Below are 24,287 nucleotides of genomic sequence, written 5' to 3' on the forward strand. Positions count from 1 at the left end.
GAGTAATACTGAGGTTGTGGTTAGGTTCTTAGGCATATAGGGAGGGACGCCTTTCAAGGGATATAAGGGGTTTCTCACATTTAAGGCACATAAGGCCAGCAGACATATAATCACAAGAAGCAAGCATATAATCACGAGAAGGTAAAAGTTCATAGCAAGTTTGTATAAGGTTTGTATAAAATGGTAAGGCTGTATAAAAATGGGCTGCGTTACTTGGTGGAGTTTATGATAATTGTCTGTGATAATTGTCTAGGCGAGGGTTGCATATGCTTGTCCTTAGGCGAAGGGGAAATGCAGATGTCTAGGCAAGGGTTGCATATGCTTGTCCTTAGGCGAAGGGGAAATGCAGAGTTTATGTTGGATTTTAGGAGGTGTTTGAATATGTTAATCCCTGCGGAGGGGGTGCGGGTCTGTGGAGGGAAGGAGAGCCAAGCTGTGGCGGCGAAATGGTGGTGCGAAGGACTCTGGGTAGCCGTAGCTGTCAAGCTGTGGTTACCCCTCTCTGTTCATTAATAATGGTGTCCTGCAACCCCCCCAATATGATTTTATAACAGAACTGACACTTGGAACCTGCAAGGGATGGTTAGTAGCAATGCTTTCATAAGTTGCTAAATGTGTTGACCCAGAGCTGTCAACTCAACCAGCGGCACAGGAAAAGTGGAACGCTTAGGTAGACAGAATGCTTAGGTAGATTAAGAACATTAATTCATCATCAACTGGAGTTAACCACACCTTTTCAAAGCAGACCGTATGTATTTTACGGGTTTATTTTATAAGCCTGCGGCAAACAGAGCTCGAGACACTCCAAAGAGCAATGAGCTGACATGGAACTTGAACCCAAGACCAAATTCAAGACTATCACCTGGAGTGTCCTGGTTCATTGAGATTAGTGTAGAAGCCTGCTCAAAAGGTGGGCATTCACAAAGGGACCAAGCCTTTCATCCTTTATGTGCTTTAGCCGCAAAAACCTCACATGACATAGGAACCAGCAGAGAGATTTCATTGTTTAACAAATGTTCAGTCAAAGCACCCTAAGAAGAGATTATATTTGACTGCAAGATCAAAGATAGTCAGGCTTCAGCAATATAAAAACAAAAGCGACAGGTTGCTGCTGTTTGTTCTGCTTCTATGGAGAACAAAGCGATTTGCATCTTCCTGAACCAATAGCAAATTCAAACATGCTTAGGATACTTATTACCAAAGGAAAGAGAGGAACAGTGAGGAATATTTAGTCCCACTGATTTAATCCTTTGTATTCTTCACAATGACTAGGTACAATGTACCCTATATATAGGCGAATAAATAGAAAACAGCCCAATTACATTTGTAATAGGAACTATGTGGATCGAGTTGACCTGGCTGCTTCCTCTGTAGGGTTGTGGATCTTGCTGGTATGAAAAGCACCTACCCGTGACTCCAGTAAAGAGGAGAGTGCGTCGGTAAGGTAGCTGATTTCCATACAGCTTTGGTAACATGATTACAGTTGTGGACACCCTCCTTTCACTATGTGCAGACAACACCATTGAAATGAATGGAAGCAATGCAAAAGAGCTGCTTGCCAACCTTTTTCTCTCTCTTAAAAAAACCCCATGATTAGCATAATATCGGCAAGCAGCATCCAATTTCAGACAAGAGTTCAATCACGTTCCAAATACAACAAAACGTCTAACCATCTGGCCATAACCTCCCAAGTATAATCCAGTAAAAACAGTTCCCAATGTACTTTTAGAGTGGCAGATCTGGCTGCCAAGCTGAGAAACAATAGTAAGACTTATCAAAGAGCCCTAATGTCGTCAATGGGAGTCTCTCCCTTCCTTGTCTGTCATCAGAACCAGCTACAGAGAGGCAGTGGTGTATGCAGAACAGCAAGAGCTGGGCTCGTACAATGGATTATACAAAATAATACACCAAATGCAGGGCAGAGTACAGATCACATCCCAGATATATACGTACAGTATATAAGGATTTCAGAGCAACTATGAAGTGCCAAATAAAAATCAAAGTGTTAAAGAAACACTTAAGAATGCTGAGTGAGAAGTTCTCCAAACTTTTTTTTTAATTTCCAAGAGGAATGCTTGTGTGATTATGCTTGTAGTAAATCAAGAAGGAGCATCATCTCAAAACATTAGCAAGCATGTCTGTGCTATCATCCTAGTTCACATAGGTTGCAATTTCCAATGTGCCACTTGCTTTATAAACTATTGTGCTTCTTCCCATGTATCTAAGAGTAAAATAGGAGGGGAGCATTGTGGGAAGAACAGCTTGGCACAAAACTAAGTTGACGGAAAGGAAGTATAAACAAGACTGTTTTATCTTTATTCGGTAGGAATTTTCCTAAAGGAATTAAAAAATGCCCCTCTATAATATTTTTTTAAAAAGCACAAACAGCCATCCAGGCCTTCAGAGAAAAATGCTGGTGCTTGCACCACATATCCTGCTTACTTGACACTAACATAGGAAGCCCAAGAGGGGGGAATTATAATAACCTCCAGGTAGAGGCTGGGAAAGCCAAGTTCTCAGTCAGCAGAAGGAAGGGAAAATGGTGTCGGGGGCTCCCTACACAGCTGCTACATAGGCTAGAGACTGCTCACTGTTCAAAAGCTTTTTGCATTCTGGGTCAAGGTCAGGCTTCCAGTTATCTCTGTCTCTCCATGTTAAAGAGCAGCAAGTCATATCAGACCTTTTGCCCCAAAAGGTCATATCACATCCCTCTTACAGTTTATTCCCAGACAACAATGGATATTTTACAAGGCTCGTGTTATAGCCAGATCTTTAAAAACTTGCTATAGAAGATAAGTATCTAAGAGCCTTTGAAGATTTTTTCCCATAATAATCCATGAGAAACTAACACTGGCAAACTTTAATTCAAATACTGTACGTAGATGGGAGCTCTTAAGTTGTTTGAAATTACAGTATGTGGGGAAAGGGTTCCTTCCAATAAACACATCTTCCAACTCATTGAAGTAAAATATGCAGAGATCTCTCTTTCTATGAGCTGAAAGGCAATGCAAGTAACGATGGAGCAGAGAATGCTAGCACCCTCTGTCTCCACATCCACCACCACAGGCATGTGAGGTTTGAAGGTAGTTGTTTCTTACTTTTTTGAATGTGAGGTCTTTCTATAATGGAATTTCCACACCTTAAACTTGCAGTGGTGCAATCCAAAATCTGTTTTTATCTCTTTATCACTTTTGAAAGATACAAATCACCTGCAAATGAGGATCTGTTGCTTTCAGCCAGCTCCTGAGAAGAACTGGCTGATCAGAGGCAGCCAGGGCCACAACTTCGCCTGCTCCTTTTTTGATCTCCAAGACTGAAGGGAATGCAACAGGGAGCCTCTTCTGCTGTCCGAAGGCTGTCTGAGGACAGCCCTCTGACTTCAACAGAGTTGGGCAGGAGGAAATATGTATGAATGATTTTCTACTTGCTATCAAGCTATATGACTTATTGGGACATGCTGAAGCAGATTGCTCAGAAATTTATTGATATGTTGCTGTTGTTTCAATTGCCCCTGAATCTCCTTATGGTCAGGGTGACTCACAATCATTAAAACATTTGTGACATTTTAATCTGCATTTATGTGCTCACAGGAAGAGGAACTAGGCAATGATGTAAAGGTAAAGTAAAGGGACCCCTGACCATTAGGTCCAGTCGTGACCGACTCTGGGGTTGCGACGCTCATCTCGCGTTATTGGCCGAGGGAGCCGGCATAAAGTTTCCAGGTCATGTGGCCAGCATGACAAAGCTCCTTCTGGCAAACCAGAGCAGCACATGGAAATGCCGTTTACCTTCCCGCTGTAGCGGTACCTATTTATCTACTTGCACTTTGACGTGCTTTCGAACTGCTAGGTTGGCAGGAGCTGGGACCGAGCAACAGGAGCTCACCCCGTCACAGGGATTCGAACCGCCGACCTTCTGATCAGCAAGCCCTAGGCTCAGTGGTTTAACCCACAGCGCCACCTGGGTCCCAGGCAATGATGTTGGCAAAGACAAAGGAACAGAAACAAGTTGAGAAAAAAGTAGTTGCTAAATACACACACACACACACACACACACACAGAGAGAGAGAGAGAGAGAGAGAGAAATAGTGGAGAACAGCATAAATACCTGCTGCCGTTCCACTGACGTCATTGTAGGAGTGATGCTAACAGATCGGGTAGCATCCATGCTGTTTTTGGTCAGTGCTAGAGGTTGATCCATGGGTAAGCTTGGGATTGAGGCATATATGTGGTTGGGGTGAAGACTCATTGTTGGTGCAGCAGCCCGTTCTATTGGACTGCGACTTCTGTCTCTGTGCTCTTTTCGATAATCCCCATTGGCAGCCTTCATTCTAAGAGAAAAACAGACAAGGCAATTATTCAAGCCTGACACATTTAATTCACTCATGAAGAAGAACGATTTTAGCATGCTATTGTTTATCCATTGTCTTTACTGAAGCACGTGAGCAAGCGCACACACAAAATTCAACAGCTGAACTGACACTTGGCATGAACAATAGTTTTGGTTTGTTGGTGTTTGTTTGTTTGTTTTAAAAAGGGGTGATTACTTGTTAACCACAGTTAGCTGTTTGGGCAAGCTGCAGAGAAAAATAATAATCAATTGACCTTGCTCAGTCAACGTCCTCATCATAAGGCACATTTTACACCCCCATTTTATGAACATTCTGTTTTACTACTGACAAATAGTGATCAAAATGCATTAAATGTCAGGCTTCACTTGATTCTAGTCACTCACGTTTTTGTTAATAACAAAGAACATTTTGTTAAAACCTACTGTTTTCCATGGCATTTTTCACTGAGTATTGGAATCCTTGGCAGCCTGATCCAGCATGCACACTGGCAAGCAAAGCAAGTGAGAAAGTATGGGTGTGCACACAGAGCGAGAGAGCAGTAGATAGGGCTGGAAATGAAGACAAGGAATTGCTACACAATAGAGCTGTGGCGGCTTCCTTCTCCAACATTTTCCAGCTACCAGCAAAAGGAGAGCCAGCTTTCCCAGGCCCCATACCTGGTGTCCCAGTGTCTGAGTAAAACAGAGCATAGGTTGATCTGTGTGCATTTCTTGGGAGTATCAGTGTTATAGTCCTGTTGCTCCTTAAAGACTAACAAATTAATTCTAGCATAAGCTTGCATGGACCACAGTCTACTTCCTCAGATGCATGAAGTGTAATCCTAAACTGGGTGGGTTTGGGGGGGGAGGGGTGTTAAATGTATGGAAGTGAGGTCAAAGAAATGAAATGCCAAAAGAATGATTAGCAATGATTACTTAAAGGGGGGGGTTAAAAATACAGTGATCAATTAACAAGCCAACAGTGGTGACAACAAAGACACCTGGGCAGTGGTAAACTAGTTAATGTATGAAACAAAATTTAAAAAATCCTTCAGTAGCACCTTAAAGACCAACTAAGTTTTAATTTTGGTATGAGCTTTCGTGTGCATGCCCACTTCATCACACGAAAGCTCATACCAAAATTAAAACTTAGTTGGTCTTTAAGGTGCTATTGAATGAATTTTTTTTTATTTTGTTTCGACTCAGACCAACACGGCTACCTACCTGTAGTTAATGTATGGTGTGATAAAAAAAATATGTAATCTGGATTCAAGCAACAGGGTAATCCAGAATTAAATGGCCTGATAAACTGTAATTTAGTAGGGTCATGTCAGAGTTTCCATTTGAAGTTCATTTGTTCAACATCCACCTTAAGATCAGTTACAGAGTGCCTTGGTAAGCTGAAATGTTTTACTAAGTACTGCTTTCTGGATATTGCCATTTTTTTATGTTATATTTGTTGTTTTGCATAGAGATTGCCCTGTTTGTCCTACAGAATGCCAGAGAGTTATTGTTGGCAGATGATGTTCTATACCACATTGAAAGGTGAGCAGGTGAATGAACCACTGATGGTGTAGAGGTCCTATAATATGGGAACAAAGTTATCCTCTCAATTTTTATTTTGCAGGATCTGGTCCCTATGTTTGTGTCTTTGTTATGTAGTCTGTTGTCTTTGTTATGTAGTCTGCCTTTTTGAGATGGAACTCATTGGCCTGGGGCAGCCATTTTGTGCTGACACCCACAGCACTGTTATCAAAATATGAATACTGGTGGCAACTCATTTCATCAACCCCCACAAAAACAGTGTTGCTGGTGTTTTAGGTTGGGAAACTATCTGCAAGCAAGTAGAGACCTACAACTGAAGTCCGATGGAATAGAAATATTATTGTCCAAGATGGGCTGTTGATCTCCGATAATATATTTGAGTAGTTTGGCTGGGAACTACAGGGGACAATGAATGGTGTTCTGTCATTTTCTCTGTCATCCAGTAGATTATTCCTAGTTACCAATATGGGGCCCAAATTATGCTGCACAAAAAGGGGTGCTTGTGGAAAAAGCACTCATCACAAGACTACTTCCCACAGCAACAAATGCACGTAGAGAGAACAGACACATTTTCAAATGCCTGCTTGTCATACTTTTAGGTGTACACTTGCAAAATATTGAACGTGCAACTAAAGAACACAGCATGGGGCTGTGAACAGGGGATTTCACTCCCCAGTCACAAAACAATGATGGAATATTACTGCTGCCAAATCTGGATATAGTAAAGCTACTTCCACAGAACGACACACTGTGTTTATTTCTCCAGTCTTACGAAGTCATTTTGCAGTTAATTTATTTCAGCAGTTCTGCTCAGACTAAAAAAAAATATAGCTTTTCAGTGAGATACTAATTGCATGTTGTAACTGCTCTTAAATAAAAAAAAGTTTTGTTTACAAAATATTAGTGCATTTGGCACACAATCCTTGTAAACACAGGCAATTCCTTGAAATAAATGCTAGCTATACAAAAAAGGGTCCCTTATAATTTGCTGACTTCAACAGGGTAAAACAGACCGATAATTAACAGTTATCAAAATAACTGTGTGTTGTTGTTGTTGTTGTTAAGGATTTAAAATGTCAAATCATGCTTTCATTCCTGGTCTTCTCTGAAACGTACAAAGAAAACGAAGGTCTCCATGAGATTGTGAGTCTGCATCATGTGGAGGGGTTTGGAGCAGCGTTCACCACTTGAGATCTTCCCTTTATAAATGGCAGCTTTGTCCTTTGTGAGGGCATTTTGGGCTAATTCACTGGTGCCTTGCATTTTGCTTGGATACTTACATGCAGGCCTGCACAATCAGCTCACTGGCTGCCACCTCCAGAGCTGTTCCCAACTGCAAGGGGTTCTTTACCTGCGATTCCTATACTGCAGTGGGTTGGATTAAATGACCCTTGGAGTCCCTTCCAACTCTAAATTAATTCCATGATACATTAGAGGTAAAAACAAAAACCCAAACTACAGGATGTTGCAATGAAAGCAGTTAAAGAGGCAAAGGCAATTGTGCCACCATAGGTAAGTTGTTTAAGGAAAGGAAAACATATCTTGCAACCTTCCTTAGTCTAGGAATGTATGTGATTTTATAATGACCTGTATCTATCTTATTGGAAAATGTGAACATGTTGTATGTACAGCAGCCCACGCAGGAACATTTTGCTGCCATGCACTGCTAGTTGGCAACAGCAGCATTCTGCATAACCTGAGATCTTTACACAATATCATAGTTTGTGGCTGAATTAAATTATTTAAAAAAACTTCCTCCATTACCACCAAGAATGAGGTAAAACTGCCAGCAACTTAAAACCGTTCTTCCCTAACACACACTGTCTCTCTCTCTCTCTCTCTATCTATCTATCTAAAAAGAATTTAGCTAAAGGAAAGCTCCTGTGTAACTTAAAAGTGCACAGTGAATTGTGACCATTAGTTGATCAAATAAAGATAGTATATATTGAACTTTATTTTGTTGCTGTTGACTTTGGATACAATCATTTATTTACCTTTTTGGCTGCTACTACTAATAAGATGTGCAACTTTACTGACCATATGAATTCTGTAACGAGGTATGAACATAGTACCTGATTTGAGTCTTTCTATAGCAATTATACCTTTAAGTTTGTTTTCATGTATGGACAGATCATGTTGAAGTGCTTGGTTACTATACAACACCCCCCTCTCCCCTTTTATCTTCCCTTTTATCTTTAAAGCAGACATTGTTTTCCATGATTTTCCCCAGTGAATCATAACCCAGGCTCCTAGCGCTTACCCAAGCATCATGTGCTCAGATGGACGACATACCAAAACCACACACATCCTGACTGCTAGAACCAAACTGCTGCACAGATTTGTTTTTTTATCTTTGCTAATTCAAAGCAATGTTTGGAACCCATGCATTAAAAAAAGGTTCTAGGTGTGGTTAGGACACATATTGTCCTTAAACGATTCTTGTGTTGTAGAACAGTTAATGCTGCCCACTCAGTTTACTGGAACAGTGCAAATGGGTAATTCACACCCATCCTGGAGAAATGACTAACTTTGCCAACTGTTTAAGGAAAAAGGGAGAGAGAGCAAGAGGCCCAGAAAGGGGGGACTGTTCCCTTACGCTCATTTCCAGTGCACAACTCTTAACAGAGGAGAAGCCAAAAGCATTGCTGAAAAAAAGCTAAAATCGTACAGAGTCTTTTTAGCAGAAAGTGTTCGTTCAAGTTGGCCTGATTTTAAGATATGCACCTCATGAATATTAACTGATGCAATTGTACACTTGGCAATAGGTAAAGGTAAAGGGACCCCTGACCATTAGGTCCAGTCACGGACGACTCTGGGGTTGCGGCGCTCATCTTGCTTTATTGGCCAAGGGAGCTGGCTTACATGTGGCCAGCATGACAAAGCCGCTTCTGGCGAACCAGAGCAGTGCACGGAAACCTACCGTATTTATCTACTTGCACTTGACGAGCTTTCAAACTGCTAGGTTAGCAGGAGCATGGACCAAGCAACGGGAGCTCACCCCGTCACGGGGATTCGAACCGCCGACCTTCTGATCGGCAAGCCCTAGGCTCTGTGGTTTAACCCACAGCACCACCCGCTAGAGTAGTGCAAAGCAACAACCAACACCCTGAAATGAAAGACTTGGTAGTTTCTGGCTAGCGCCACCTACGTCCCTTGGTAATACTGGCTGCCAAATATTGAGGGGGACGACAACGACGACAAAATAATTTCTCATTCTTCCGAAGTGTTTATGTGACTTGGGATACATTCCTAAACACACTGACTGGTACTGACGATTTACTTCTGATGAAACATGGGTATATGCTGAATAGCCGAAATTTCGTCTAATAGCCGAAATAAAAGAAAAAGAAAAACACAACTATTTTTGGGAAGTCTGACCGTCTGATGGTCTGCCAACATCGTAACCATCCATTCACCCAATGAGGTTCGCTGCAGAATCTCTTCTCCAAGGGTCCTCACTACCTTTGAAATGATGGGGGTGGCAAGTGGAGACACCTTTGGAATTATTTCCCAGGAAAATCAACTGGCACCTGCATTACCCCTTCAGTGCCAGGCAGAGATGTTTTTTATTCTCCTGGGCCTTTTAAAGTAGAGCTCAACTATTCCATACTGCTTGAATTTGATGTTTTGCCATTGTTTATTATGCATTATTTCTGATACATGCAAGGTATAAACCCCTTGAACGAAAAAAAATACTGTCAAACATGCCTATCAGCAAATCGTCACTAGTTTCTGATGCTCTCTGATAAAAGTCAGTTAAACTGCAAGCACACTGTGGCCCAATCCAGCATAAATTACATGTGACTATGTATGAAATGTTGCTGCTCAAAGTGGTGCAGTCCATTCTACCAACCCTCAGGAGTATACCACGTCATTGACATTGCATGTCAAGACTTAATTTCAAAACCTATCATGTGGCTTACACTTCAGATACTCTCTAAACATATCTATTACCCTTTAAAATTTCCAACAACTATTTCCTTATTCTTCAGACCCTATGCCTCAGATCCCAACTTCACTGTTTCCTCATATTCAGTAGCTAATAATTCTAAAAGGTTTGTAAGTAAACCAATCGTTCTTTTCAGCTATCTCTGCAAGATACATTGTCAATGCACTTTGTACACTTCTTTAGTTTTCTGGAAACCAATAAATTGAGACCGGGGGGGGGGGTGTTAGAAAGGAAAGTGACCTTTATTCTGTTCCAACCAGGCCCAGCTGTTCCACATACAATATTAAAAACAATACAACCTATTTGTCCTTTCTCGCCCAACTTTGCACACAAAGATGTGCCATTTCAGGAGTGTACTGTGTGTCTAAAGCATTGCCAAAAAGAACTTTTGGCAAGTACTTTGGCTGGGAAAAGATCTGCTTTTTTGCCCGTTTAGTCATGTTTATGAAGAGAGAAGCAGGTGGATAGCTTTCATATTTGGCCTCAGGGTGAGTATACTGCTCAATAAAGGCACCCAGAATTTTCACATGCCAGCCAGAAACTTGAATTCAACAGTCAATTAAACGATAGTTTCCCAGGGTCAAGTGTTGAACATCCTAGCCTGCCAGACAAAATGAGCTTTCCTAGCTTGAGTTTCAGTCCAGTGTGAGTTTAATGGTCAAAATTCTTGAACAGTCAAGAGTGAAGCCAACTAGCATCAATATGTAAAATACAGAAAAGGAGCCAGAAATAGTAGCATTTGTCCACTTAAAGCCAACCGGAAGACCTCCTAGCTGACCTTGTCCAGAACCCTAAACAGCTTTCAAAAGCACCCATTTTATACTACTGCTCCTTTCTAACATATTATTAAAACACTGGACAAGGAAATGAACAATCCTGTTACCAATTAATGCAATGATAATTCAACATGTAACCACTATATAACGTGTCTTAAAACGATTTTTACAATGATAATCCAGGCTCAACATATCCCACTTGCAAAACTATTTTATTTGTTTGTTTAATTTAAAAGCATTTATAAACTGCTTACTATTTTACTACTAATCATCATCACCATCATATATTATTTATACCTCACCCATCTGGCTGGGTTTCCCCAATCACTCTGGGCGGCTTCCAACAAAATATTAAAAATACAATAAAACACCCAACATTAAAAGCTTCCCTAAACAGGGCTGCCTTCAGATGTCTTCTAAAAGTCAAATAGTTGTTTATTTCCTTGACATCTGATGGGAGGGTGTTTCCCAGAGTGGGCGCCACCACCGAGAATGCCCTCTGCCTGGTTCCCTGTAACTTGGCTTCTCACAGTGCAGTGAGGGAATCCCCAGAAGGCCATCAGGGCTGGAGCTACTTTCTTTAACTTCACATCCTGACAGCTGATATTCAGCTGGTGTAAAATGAAAATAGACCCTGTTGAGCAACATATTCTGTAAGGCTTAAAATCCAGCTTGTAAAAAGCCACTCTTGTGGTATCCTATCATGAAAAAGAATGAGGAGGAAAATACGCATTTGTAAATTAAGAGACTTGGCTGGGTTCCCCTTCCCTTTCAGGCTACTCACTTTTGTGGCGTTATTTGCACAGGTTAAAGGGCATCTTTCATTGCTTAGAATAATCAGGTAACTCAAATATTGAAAGCTTTGGGAGTTTTCTTCATGCCTAAGGCACAACTCTGTGCGCCATACAGTGGTGCTTTGCACTGAATGTGGGGTTACATTGAACACAACAACCCTTTTTGCAAACTATATAAAGGTAAAGGTAAAGGACCTATATATGCTAGGCTGGAGAAACAGTAGATCTCCAGGTGTTGTTCTGGAAAGTTGCATCCAAATGAAATGCCAAGCACCACTTTCAGTTAGTATTTTCTGCTTCATTCTTCTAACACACGGGATCACGCACCATTACTTGGTTATCATAGTGACTGGAAATATTAATTTATAAACTGTAGAGATTAACAGAACACCGAAGAATTAACACTTTGATAATGAACACATCCAGGTAGGCAATAGTAAAATGCTATGTGTAAGTTAGCAAATATACACATATCACTGTTTTGCCTCAATACCAGAGGGTAAGTCCATAATGGATGAGCTATATCAGTATACAGTGGTACCTTGGTTCTCAAACGGCTTAGTTGATGAACAAATCGGCTCCCAAATGCCAAAAACCCGGAAGTGAGTGTTCCAGTTTGTGAAAAAAATTTGGAAGCCGAATGTCTGATGCGGCATCTGCTTCAGTGCAGGAAGTTCCTGCAGCAAATCGGAAGCCGCGCCTTGGTTTTCGAACATTTCGGAAGTTGAACAAACTCCCAGAACGGATTAAGTTCAAGAACCAAGGTACCACTGTACATCTAACAAGAGAAGAGAACAACAAACCACAGATAGCGAGCCCTTCCCTTTTGCAAAATGAGTGAATGAAAATTAGGAAGTCCCACCCCTTCATCATTCCAATTTCTTCCTCACAAGATAAACATGGAGTTAGCTAGAGATATTTCTTTTCTTTCTCTCTTCATATGTTTTATATTTTTAAAAAAATATACAAATCCAAAACAAAACAGTTGCCACTTTCCCCTCCCCAGAGAACTGTACAACAAAATGACATTAAGAAATATTAACTCCATTCTAATGCTGTATGTATGCCATTCAGATTGTAAATCCTCATCATAGTGTTCAATATGTATTCAGCAGAAAATGCAATAAATATGTATGTAGTAAAACAAAACCAGTTTTCTCTAAAAGTGCCTTTCCTTACAGATCTTCCGCTCCTTATGAAATGGACTGTGATTCACAAAAGATTATGCCACAGTTGTTAGTCTTTAAGGTAGCACAAGAACATTCCTCAACAACACTGCATCTTTATCAGAGGGAGCTAAAAGGTGTGAAAAATCAATATAGATTAGTAAAGAACAGAGCACTAGGTCAATGGTTTTCAACCAGTGTGCCGTGGCACCCTGGGGTGCATTGAATGATGGTTAGGGGTGCTGTGGGCAACACTGGCCTCTGACCCTCTTTCTTTCCCTTGCTCTGATGCCCTCTCATGCCTCTGCCTCCCAAAGGTTTGCACAGGTGTTTGTTGCAGCAGCCCTAGCTACAAGTTCCCCAGGCAAATGGTTCTTCTGGGGCTGGCCACGAGGTGCTGGTTGTCAGGAGCTGAGGCAGCTCAGAAACCAGGGGTTGCTGCAGCGGCTACCTGGAGAACTCCCAAGGAGAGGGGAGAGCAGAGAGCAGAGGAGGCTGAGGGAAGACTCCACAAGGGAGGGTGTTCAGAAAAGGGTGAGAGGCTGCCAGCTCTGCAGGCAAGGGGTGACCTAACTGGGCTCCTGAGCCCCACAAGGGTGCCTCAGAAAGAATGCAGTTGGTCAAGGGAGCCATGGACTCAAAATGGTTGAAAACCTCTGCCCTAGGTAATTGGAAGGGAATTATATCAGCAAGAGGCACCTTTTATTAGCAAAGGGCAGAAAAGCTCATGCTGTTTGCATATACCCAAATTTAGGGTGAAATTGTTATTTGGTCACTTACACACCTACATGCAACCTATAGCCAAATCTGTCTATCTATCTACCCACCTATCCACAGTATCTCATAACAGTTCCCAAAGACATACTTGCAAATTCAGGGCTAAATTATTCGAGTCAAGGCTAAACCCCATTGTTTTATTACGTACCATTTTCCAGAGAATGCCACTACTAATCCACATAGATATACACAAACCGAGAGGTAAATTTCCGTATGCAATAAGGCAGCTCTCTCTCAGAACAGTATAATGTTCCCACACTGGGCTTAATGAGATTAAAAAGTAATCACTTGATTGAGACAGGGCTGCAGCTCAGTGGAAGAAGCCTATTTGTTGCATTGCAGAAGGGTCCCAGGTTCAAACCTCAGCACATCCAGGTAGGGCTGGGAGGGGACCCAGCTCAATATTCTGGAGAGCTGCTACCGGTCAGCAAAATCAATGCTGCACAATATTGCCAAGCACATTTATGATACTATATAAACAAACAACTGAACTCTGGGTGATCTGGAACCAAAAGCCACAGACAGGACCAAGACACTTCTGTTGGGTTCCAATAGTTGGGTTAGCTGTTTCACAGTATTTACTTCCCTTAAAAAAATAAAGGAGAAGTGTCAACTTTGAATTCAGAAGGCTACAAAATGGAAGATCTAGATGCTATGTGTACACAGGAGCCAACTTGGAGGGGTCAAGGTCCCTTTGACCCCCTAAAATATTTGGGGGCACCCCCCAAAGCTGATTAGTATTGCCATTCAAATGGTGTGTGTGTGTGTGTGTGTGTGTGTGTGTGTGTGTGTGTGAGAGAGAGAGAGAGAGAGAGAGAGAGAGAGAGAGAGAGAGAGAGAGAGAGAGACTTGTGAGGTGAGTCCCCCCCCCCAATATTTTATTCAAGTGGCACCCCTGGAAGTGTTTGCAACCTGGGTGAGTGGTTCTCCATTCCCCACCCAAATACAAACAAGCACTCTCTAGCCCAATCTGAATCTGTATTATTATTATTTTAGGGGGGGAAATGTTTGGAGTTCTCAGGAGTTTGAGCAAGAGCTCACAAGCTACATAAAAGTCAAACTCGGGTCACATGTTGCCTACCTCCTGAGGTTATAATTAATCACATATAACTCCCTGTATCAGTCAGCTGCCTGCTGAACTGATGAAAAAAAAGGTAAATAGAATTCAGCTCTGTATATAATTTGGTGCGCCACATAGGCAAAGTAACTGTAGGCATGCAATGCATGAATATATATAGCATAACTAACTATGTAAAGTTTAAAGTATACATTCATTTTTTTGTTTACAACTTATACTTTAATGCTACATAAAACTCATATAGTGTGACAGCAAAGCAGAAAATCTGAAAAGACATCTCAGTTTCTGCTCCCCCTTATATATCTGTTTTGTTGTATTTTTATGCACTTAAGCATGGGTAAGCAAACTAAGGCCTGGGGGCCAGATCCAGTCCAACTGCCTTCTAAATCCGGCCTGCGGACGGTCTAGGAATCAGCGTGTTTTTACATGAGTAGAATGTGCCCTTTTATTTAAAATACATCTCTGGGTTTATTTGTGAGACCTGCCTGGTGTTTTTACATGAGTAAAATGTGTGTTTTTATTTAAAATGCATCTCTGGGTTATTTGTGGGGCATAGGAATTCATTCATTCCCCCCCACCCACCCAAAAAAATATAGTCCGGCCCCCCCACAAGGTCTGAGGGACAGTAGACTGCCCCCCTGCAGAAAAAGTTTGCTGACCCCTGCACTTAAGTGACTAATAAACTGTCCTGCAAAAATCCCACTAAAGAAAAAGGGTGAGTTAATGAAATCAGAAACTTCACTTACTTCCTTTTTTTTAAATCTCTTGCAATCTTCTTTAATGAAAAACATTAAACCAAAACATACTTACACCTACCTTTGCACCAACCCACCCACCACAGGATGAAATCCTGTCAATCTGTATCATGCACTGAAGGAACTGACCCCAGTCTCCCCTCTCCAAATGTAGGAAACCATGTGCACATTTATATTTGATGTGTGGTTTGGGAGCAGGGATGGGGGAAAGAGATAAATGTTGCATTGGACGACCGCGTGCAATAGATGCTTAATCCATATTCACAACAGAGGATAGGAAAACATTTGCAACCATACTTAAAACATCATAAAGATTAACCTGTGTGTATGAAAAGGTGAATGGCTCAAGAGAAGACCACACAACTCCTCGCACCCTGGCTTCAAAAATGCACAATTACATTTTGCAGGCTGTCACGTGACAATAACATTTCATTGCCACCTGAGCCTGCCTTGTTCCAATTAGAAAAATAACACCTTTGCGTACACTGAAGTCTAGCAGCATGAGGTTCACTGTTTAGCAATAGTTACAGTCAGTGAGCTCCTCTTTTCTTCAAGAGCTACAGAAGGTGACTAAAGGTGTTAGCAACATGAATCTGATGTATAATTGGGAAGAAAATCACTGCTCCCTCTCCAAAAGAGAGCTACTGATCCACTCTTCTACTTCTCTGTTCAGCACTTAGTTTAAATTAATTACAGCTGAAAATATGGCACTGCCATCTGGTATGAAAAAGCAAGGATCAGGGAATAAAATGAAAGCTCTCCCTCCCCCCCCCCTTTTTGTACTAACCTCACTTTAATCATTGCCAAAGAGCATGAAGACAGCCCTGCGTCCTCCCACAAGAAAGCCTTGGGCCTCACAAACTTGGCAGGCCCTTCCCTGCACAAAAAGCTCAGCAGGCAGAAGTCATTTCAAAATAAGAGCTTTTCCCTCCAGGATAAGCTGTACTCAAAAGCAACAAGGATGGATTTCTGCTGCACTTGTTGAACACCATCTCTGGGGAAACCTCCCTTCTCTTCCAGAGCAAGGTTTCCATGCTTGAGGAAGCGAGTCTCTCCCCCTTGTCCCCACCAAAAAGGGGAGGGGAAACTGCTTTGGGTCTCCCCCATGGAGACAGGTTAGCTGGTGGCTAAGAGATCAAGGGACGCGGATGGCGCTGTGGTCTAAACCACAAAGCCTAGGTAGGGCTTGCCGATCAGAATGTTGGCGGTTCAAATCCCCATGAGGGGGTGAGCTCCTGATGCTCAGTACCAGCTCCTGCCAACCTAGCGGTTCGAAAGCACATCAAAGTGCAAGTAGATAAATAGGTACCACTCCAGCAGGAAGGTAAACAGTGTTTCCGTGCGCTGCTCTGGTTCGCCAGAAGCGGCTTAGTCATGCTGGCCACATGACCTGGAAGCTGTCTGTGGACAAACGCCAGTTCCCTCGGCTTATAGAGCGAGATGAGCGCTGCAACCCCAGAGTTGTCTGCGACTGGACTTACTGTCAGGGGGGCCTTTACCTTTACCTTTAAGAGATCAAAAGAAAAGGGGGGAATGGAACAGGAGAGAAGAAAGCAAAACCATAGGGAACCAAAGTAGGTTTAAAATTCCCTAAGCACCAACACCTCGGAAGAATAAGCCTCATATTCATATACAGTGGTACCTCTACTTACGAATTTAATGTGTTCCGAACACACATTTGTAAGTTGAAAAAAATTGTAAGTCGAATCCCATAGGAATGCATTGGTCGAAAAAAATCGTAAGTCGAAGCAACCCTATCTAAAAATTCGTAAGTAGAAAAAATCCTATCTAAACCGCATCCAAGATGGCGGACGGAGCTCCATTTGTAAGTAGAAAAATTCGTAAGTAGAGTTATTTGTAAGTAGAGGTACCACTGTATGTGTATGTGTGTGTGTGTGTGTGTGTGTGTGTGTGTGTGCGCGTGAATGAATGAATTAGTATACTACCCTTCATCCGAGGATCACAGGGCAGTTCACAACATAAAAATACAAAAGACACAAAATATTTAATAAAGCTATTACTTGCCCACTGCACCTAGAGGACTGCACTGCAGTGCAACTAGAGTACTGCATTGTACTTTCAAGGTATCTCCGGAGAATTTTACATATCACTTGGGAAGGCGCCACAAACAAATGTCAGTATATGGGAAGCAGCAAAGATCACCAATGCCGAAGCAATGATTATTCATCAACACCAACTTGATGTCATGTCGTTCAGATGCCTGATTACTGTCTTCCAAAGCAACCACTCTATTCCCTCTATGCTTACCTTAAGAATGGTAAGCATAATGCTGGTGGACAAAAAAAAAGAGGTTTAAAGATGCTCTCAAGACTAAACTTTAAAAAATGTAGGCTAAACACTGACAACTGGGATTCACTGGCCTGAGAGCACTCCAACTGGAGAACAGCCTTTACTGAAGGCGTCATGGACTTTGAAGAAACACAGATTTCAGATGAAAGGGAGAAACGAACTAAGAGGAGGGCACATTTGGCAAATCCTCACCATTATCAACTCCCACCCGGAAACCTATGTCCTCATTGTAGAAGGAGGTACAGATCCATAATTGGCCTCCAGTGTCATTTACGGACACACTGTTAAAACCATGTTCATGGAAGACAATCTTACTCGGCTACAAGTGATCGCCAAAGAAGGAAGACGACGTGGCACAGCAATGAAAGCAGCAAGCTGGCACTCTGCCTACAACAACCTTCACGTGGCCTTTTTGGGAGTCAACCCAGGCAGGTTTGGCTTTGTAAATGTTCGCTTCTGTTGCTTGCCAAGACAGTTTAAGCATCCCAAATGCAACCCTTGACCGAACCATTGGCCTTTTCAGCGCTCCATATGTACATTTGACTGCCTTCATCCAATGAAGAAGCTGAATGTTGGAAGATTCAGGACAGATAAAAGAAAGTACTTCTTTAAGCAGTGCCCAGTCAAACTATGGAACTCACTCCCACAGGAGGCAGTGATGGCCACCAACTTGGATGGTGGCTTTAAAAGGCCATGATGGATGTGCTCTGGCTCTACAGTTGGCGGCAGTAACTCTTCTGAATACAAGTTGCTAGGAATCACAGGAGGGGAGAGTGTTCTTGTGCTCAAATCCTGCTTGCCTGTGGGAAACATGCATCTGCATGCTAGACTAAATGGACCATTGGCCTGATCCAATAGGCTTTTATTATGTTCTTATGCAATGCACTTAGTCCATCCGAACATTTGTGAAGTGGAGTAAATTTTGGTATGCACGTTAACAGGCACAACTTGACATTTCATGATTATTTCAAGTTCAAATACTAGCTTGACCACCACATTTTCAAAGGAAAACTGCAAAATGCAAGGTAGTAAACTATCTCCTTTGAAGCATGGAAGTTAGTGTGCACCTTGAGATTCCTTTCAAGAAAAAACCTAACTCAGTCTCCACACTCATTTTCAAGATGGCTAAGAGCCAGTGAGGGCTCTCACACAGTCCAGGGGTAGCCAATGTGGTGTCAGTTCCCATCAGCCCCTGCGATCACAGCCAATGGGTCAGAGTGGATGGGAACTCGAGTCCAAAGGCACCAGTTTGGCTACCCCTGAAGCAGTCAAATCTCAAAAGCTGAGATAAGAACCTGGGCTACGCCAATATATTTATATTCACAATACTAGAAACAAAATGAAAAGAGAGCTAACCTAATCATTCTAATTAACCAGTAAATCAATCCATAAATCCGACATGCAGATTTGTCAGTCAGGCTGCCCTGAGTGAGTGGCTCAGTGTTGACTGCATTTATTGATGGACTTAAATCAGAACAAGGATCAGGGCTGCTTCCCTTCTCTCCTCCTTCCACTGAACGAGGATGCTGGTTTGTATTAAGCTAGAGTCTTCTAATGCATCACAAACAGGGGAATATAACATTGATAGAGCCTACAGTGATTTCTGAGCTGAGCAATGTCAAATAAAAAAACTAAAACACAAGGGAGGGGAAAATATCCAGATAGTGTAGTCCTAACCCGCAGATCCATTAGCTGGAGGAAGTTAGGAAGAAATGGAGATCCCTTTCTGTGGAGCTGCCTGCTCGGTTCCAGGGGCACAGAACTACGACTGGAAGGGCCACTTCACACAAACTCAGCTCATTTAGGTTTGCACTCTTAAACAGGCACATTAAACAACAGAATAGAGAAAAATCTTCTAACACTGCCCAGTGTGAAATAAATCATGAAGGTACATTAAATGGGAGGCCCTTATATTTCACCGGTCAATGATATGTTAAAGAAACTATCTTTATAGACTGTGGGGAGGGGGAAATCCACTTTGATATCCCACAAATTGCCGTTCTCTTAATGTTTCAGCACACCTGCAGGTTTCTGATCTTCAAATATATTTATTTTTTAAAAAACACTTATATACTGATTTATATACAAAAATAAAATAAAATACAGCAATGCAGAACAATACGAAGTCTAATATAGTCCAATAACCACTACAGTATAGAACATTATCCAGCTGCAGGCTTTCTGCAACAGCTCAGTATTAATGGCCCAGAAACGCTTGAGGAAAACAAGTGAGTTTTAACCATACAGTACATTAAAGCAGAACAAAGTTGGCACTTGCCATGCTGCCGGAGGGGGGGGGGTATAATTCCACATGGTTGGTACCACCAACAGCAAGGCCCTCCTGCAGGATTTCTGATGGCTGCATCACTATCAAGAGGGCCTCGACTATGATCTCAGTGAACAAACAGTATATGAAACCCCCCCACAAAGTTACCCTAATTTCAGATGGGGTAATAAAGAGGTAGTAATGATAAAATGTTTAATCATTGCCAAATATTGAACCGAAGTACCTTAATTGGCTTAAAGATTCACGATTAGAGCCAAAACAACTTGTGTAACCTTTTAGCACTCCAGAATCCTGCTCCTGAGTGAGTGTTAACACTTGGCAGTTTTAGGCAGAATTAATGCCAGTTTGGAGGTGGGGATATTGTAGCAGATTGCAGTATAAGACCAAACAAAAGAATATTCTCAAATCCATCACTTTTTTGTCTAGGGGAAAAAAATCTTATTCAACTAAAAGAAAACATAAGGTTTTATTCCAAATCCTGACTTTACAGTCATTGTCTATAGCAACAGTGTCCATAACATTCAAACTCTCAGGAGTGCAACTTTCTAGTAAACGGTACATCTGTCAAACTGCAGGAAACATCTGGGAAAATGATTGAACAAAAAGGAGCAAGTTTAAAACTTGTGCTCTATAAGCTTACAGCACACAATCTAGCAACCCTGTGAAGTTAGCATGCATATAGACTCAGTAGAAATGAATGGGACCAGCTTGTGTACAAAATGGAAACCAGTGGTGTTTTGTTAGATCTGTAGTATATTGTCCCCCTTTATTTGTTTGCATTGAGCATTTGTTTGCTCAGTATTACAATACCACCATTGTAGTATGCAATGCAATAATAAAACCAAAGCAAGTAAAAAGTTCTTTAAAAAATAAATACTGCCTAGGTAACCTTATCCTTTTGCGAAAGCTTTTAAAAATAGTAAGTTTACAGCACCCAATGAAATTTATAAAATTTCAGAGCCTGCATAACTGCAATGGGTAGAATATCCCACAAGGCAAGTGCTACTGTGCTGAAGGACCTACTCCAAGCTGCCATGGAATGAACCTCCAGCACATGTAGCGCCAGAAGGGTCCCCTGTAGATGACCATGAGCAGACAGGTACAGTATTAAGGCAAGCCCTCAAATATCGCTGTCCTAAGTTGTTTAGTTAACCCCAGCCACAAAGTCATGCTGCCCCATTCTGCTGCCACAGTTGCAGCTTCCTAATCTATTTTAAGAGGAACCCCACATACAACATATTGCAATAATCCAACACAAGGTTACCAATGCATGACACGCAGTGTAATAAGCTGTCTCTGTTAAGGAATGGTCACAGCTCGTGCATCAGCTGGTAGAAAGCAATCCAAGCTACCATGCGAACTAAGCCTCCAGTCACAATGATTGATCAAGGAAGACTCCTAAACTATGCATCTCTTCCTTCAAAGGGACCTATATCTCAGACAGTTTTATCATGTTTCAATGTATTGGCTCTCATCTATCCCACCACTGTACCCAGATATCATAGAGAAAGAGAGCTGGGTCTCATCAACATCCTCCTTATGATGCTCCCAATAACCTCCTGCAGATGTTAAACAGCATGGGCTCCAAGTGTAGTTGCCACAGGAATGACAGGCAAATGCCTTGATGCTATTCTATGAAACTGACCCCCAATTCCCCCAATTATTATCTCACAGAGCAAGTCCAGGAAGATACCATGGTCAATTATTTCAACAAGGGCAACAAAGGTTGATTCAATCCCAAAGCCAAGCAAAAACCAGGCTAGAAGCATTTTATATAAACCAGTACCCTCCAAGAATGTGTACCGTTGTGCAACCACAATGCTCAGCCACCTTGCTCAAAAAAGAGAATGTTAGCAACTAGACGCTAGCTATCTAAAACCATAGGGTTGCAATACTGCCTCCTAAAGGACAGCAGGCACCGCTGTCCCGTGTAAAGACACATTCACACTGTTTTAACTATATTTTCTCTACAGTGGTGGGGGGGGGGCTGTTCGTACCCAGATACAACATGGTATGTAGAAGGTACTTATAAAGTTATTGTATGCCTACTTTGGTTCTTGCTTGTAAGTTTAAATGTAATAAGAGAGACATGAGCACTAGATTTCCATATAAGGGTGTATACTATATTATAGTAGCGTAGGTGCAATAACCATACTGTGGCCATATTTATTCTTTTTTTAAAATATCACATTTCACACGGTATATGCTTTTCCCACTTAACCATCACATATCTTGTGGTAAAAAAAGGTAAAGGATCCCTAACAGTTAAGTCCAGTCGTGAATGACTCTGGGGTTGCGGCGCTCATCTCGCTCTATAGGCCGAGGGAGCAGACATTTGTCCGCAGACAGTTTTTCCGGGTCATGTGGCCAGCATGACTAAGCTGCTTCTGGCGAACTAGAGCAGCACACGGAAACGCCATTTACCTTCCCGCTGTAGCAGTACCTATTTATCTACTTGCACTTTGACGTGCTTTCGAACTGCTAGGTTGGCAGGAGCTGGGACTGAGCAACAGGAGCTCACCCCGTCACGGGGATTCGAACCACCAACCTTCTGATAAGCAAGCCCTAGGCTCAGTGGTTTAGACCACAGCGCCACCTGTGTCCCTATCTTGTGGTAAACACTATACTGTATAACCATTTAATACATTCATATCGCTTCTCCTGGGAGGTCAGGAGGGGTGAGGCAGCTGCTATCAATGACATCACTGCAATACCAGCTTCACTGGTTGCCAGTGTGTTTCCAGGCCCAATTTAAAGTCCAAGTTTTAAGTGTTAAATGGTTTGGGCTGAAGCTCTTTGCTGCCCACACACTGAGATCAACATCAAAGACTCTATTTCAGTGTCCATTTTCTCTCCTAGGTCAGTGAGGTGGGGAGTCGCACCATGGTTGTGGAATTATCTCCCTTCAAATCTGTGTCATGTTAATACACTGCAGGGAGGCTCTAAAAATGTACATTATAAAAATATTAGTCTTCCAGGCAGGTTTTGTTGATGCATTGTCCAGATGCTCTTTTGTTTTGTTTTTAAGAGGCCTGCCTATTAATAGTTCATAGATGGTTTAAATGCTACGAGTTGCTTCGGATAAGCTTGCCCAGAAAACAAAGTTTGAAAATATCACAACAAACAAATAAAATACACCACCTACCTCCGAAAACAAACAACAAGGCAATAGTAGCAAAATGCTGCAACAAGGCCTGGATCAACAGGTCAAAAACTATTACCTTCATTTTAAAGCAACAAAACAAGTCATCATCTAGGACTGAAGCAACAACCAAACCACTGTCTGTATTGCACAACTTGGCACATGTTTAAGAAACAAGAAAACACCTTCATGTGGTGAGCTGGTAGATTATGTTCACTCTTGAAACCATCCCAGTGAAGACAGTAATTGTCAGCTTGAGCAAATCATTTACAACTGGTTTACAGTAAGAGTAAGGAGGACAGAAACTTACTTAACTGCCACAGTCTCTGTGCCATCCCACCTGCATTTCCCCAGCTGCTCCTTTATTTTGAAGCCATGGGTATGGAAAAGATTGGGAGATTCACTAAGTAGAATACATATGCTGTCCAAAGCTGTGTACTGGCAAAACTCCTGCACTACAGTTCATTTATGAGATGTGCACACATCTATGTGAAGATAGTCTCTGCATAAAAACAATGTCACACATGGAGATGATCTTGGTCTTTATAATTATTTGTTGTTGTTTAGTTGTTTAGTCGTATCCGACTCTCAAACCCCATGGACCATAGCACGCCAGGCACTCCTGTCTTGCACTGCCTCACGCAGTTTGTTCAAACTCATGTTCGTAGCTTCGAGAACACTGTCCAACCATCTCGTCCTCTGTCGTCCCCTTCTCCTAGTGCCCTCAATCTTTCCCAACATCAGGGTCTTTTCCAAGGATTCTTCTCTTCTCATGAGGTAGCCAAAGTATTGGAGCCTCAGCTTCACAATCTGTCCTTCCAGTGAGCACTCAGGGCTGATTTCCTTAAGAATGGATAGGTTTGATCTTCTTGCAGTCCATAATTATAGTACATGCCAATTTCCGCCCCCCCCCAAAAAAAATTGTCTGGAACCAAAAGACCAGACATGTTATAATAATTTGTTAATTTTTAACAACAAATAATTTACCTGAAATTCTCATGAGATCAAGTTCTTAACAAAATATATGCAGTCCAGTATATCAATAATTAAAAACTGCAACCCTAAGAGCAGCAACTTAGATATAACCTCAACAGAAACAAGAATGATATGGCTTTCAATATGCAGAGAGAAGACACAATTTGCAATAAGAAGGCAAAGGAGGAGCAGAAATGACCTTATGCCAAGAAGCTTACACTCTTAGGTTGCCCATGAGGAAAGAATAACTGATTCATTCATTCCATCATCACCCAAGCTATTCAACCATAAGTGCTGTTTCTGAAGGTTTGCATTTCACTCACATGGTAACATTGGTAAAAATACTCACTAAACCGAAATGACAAGCCATAGAACAGCCGTTCACACACACACAAACCCAATTT

At 41.9% G+C, this 24,287-nt stretch overlaps 1 protein-coding gene across 4 annotated transcripts in view; it reads right to left on the bottom strand.

The window, feature by feature from the left end:
• The window catches only part of VGLL4 (vestigial like family member 4), a 106,976-nt gene that overhangs the window by 15,447 nt on the left and 67,242 nt on the right, over positions 1–24,287 (bottom strand). For 3 of the 4 annotated variants that reach the window (XM_035106220.3, XM_088662208.1, XM_035106219.3), the window contains one exon: positions 4,108–4,330. In XM_035106220.3, coding sequence (XP_034962111.1) covers positions 4,108–4,330 — 223 coding nt within the window. Of the gene's footprint in view, positions 1–4,107; positions 4,331–15,956; positions 16,023–24,287 lie in introns of those variants that run through there. The other variant, XM_088662207.1, reaches the window with a different exon arrangement.

This window comes from Zootoca vivipara, chromosome 2 (genome assembly GCF_965207765.1).
Source record: "Zootoca vivipara chromosome 2, rZooViv2.hap1.1, whole genome shotgun sequence".
NCBI lineage: Eukaryota > Metazoa > Chordata > Lepidosauria > Squamata > Lacertidae > Zootoca > Zootoca vivipara.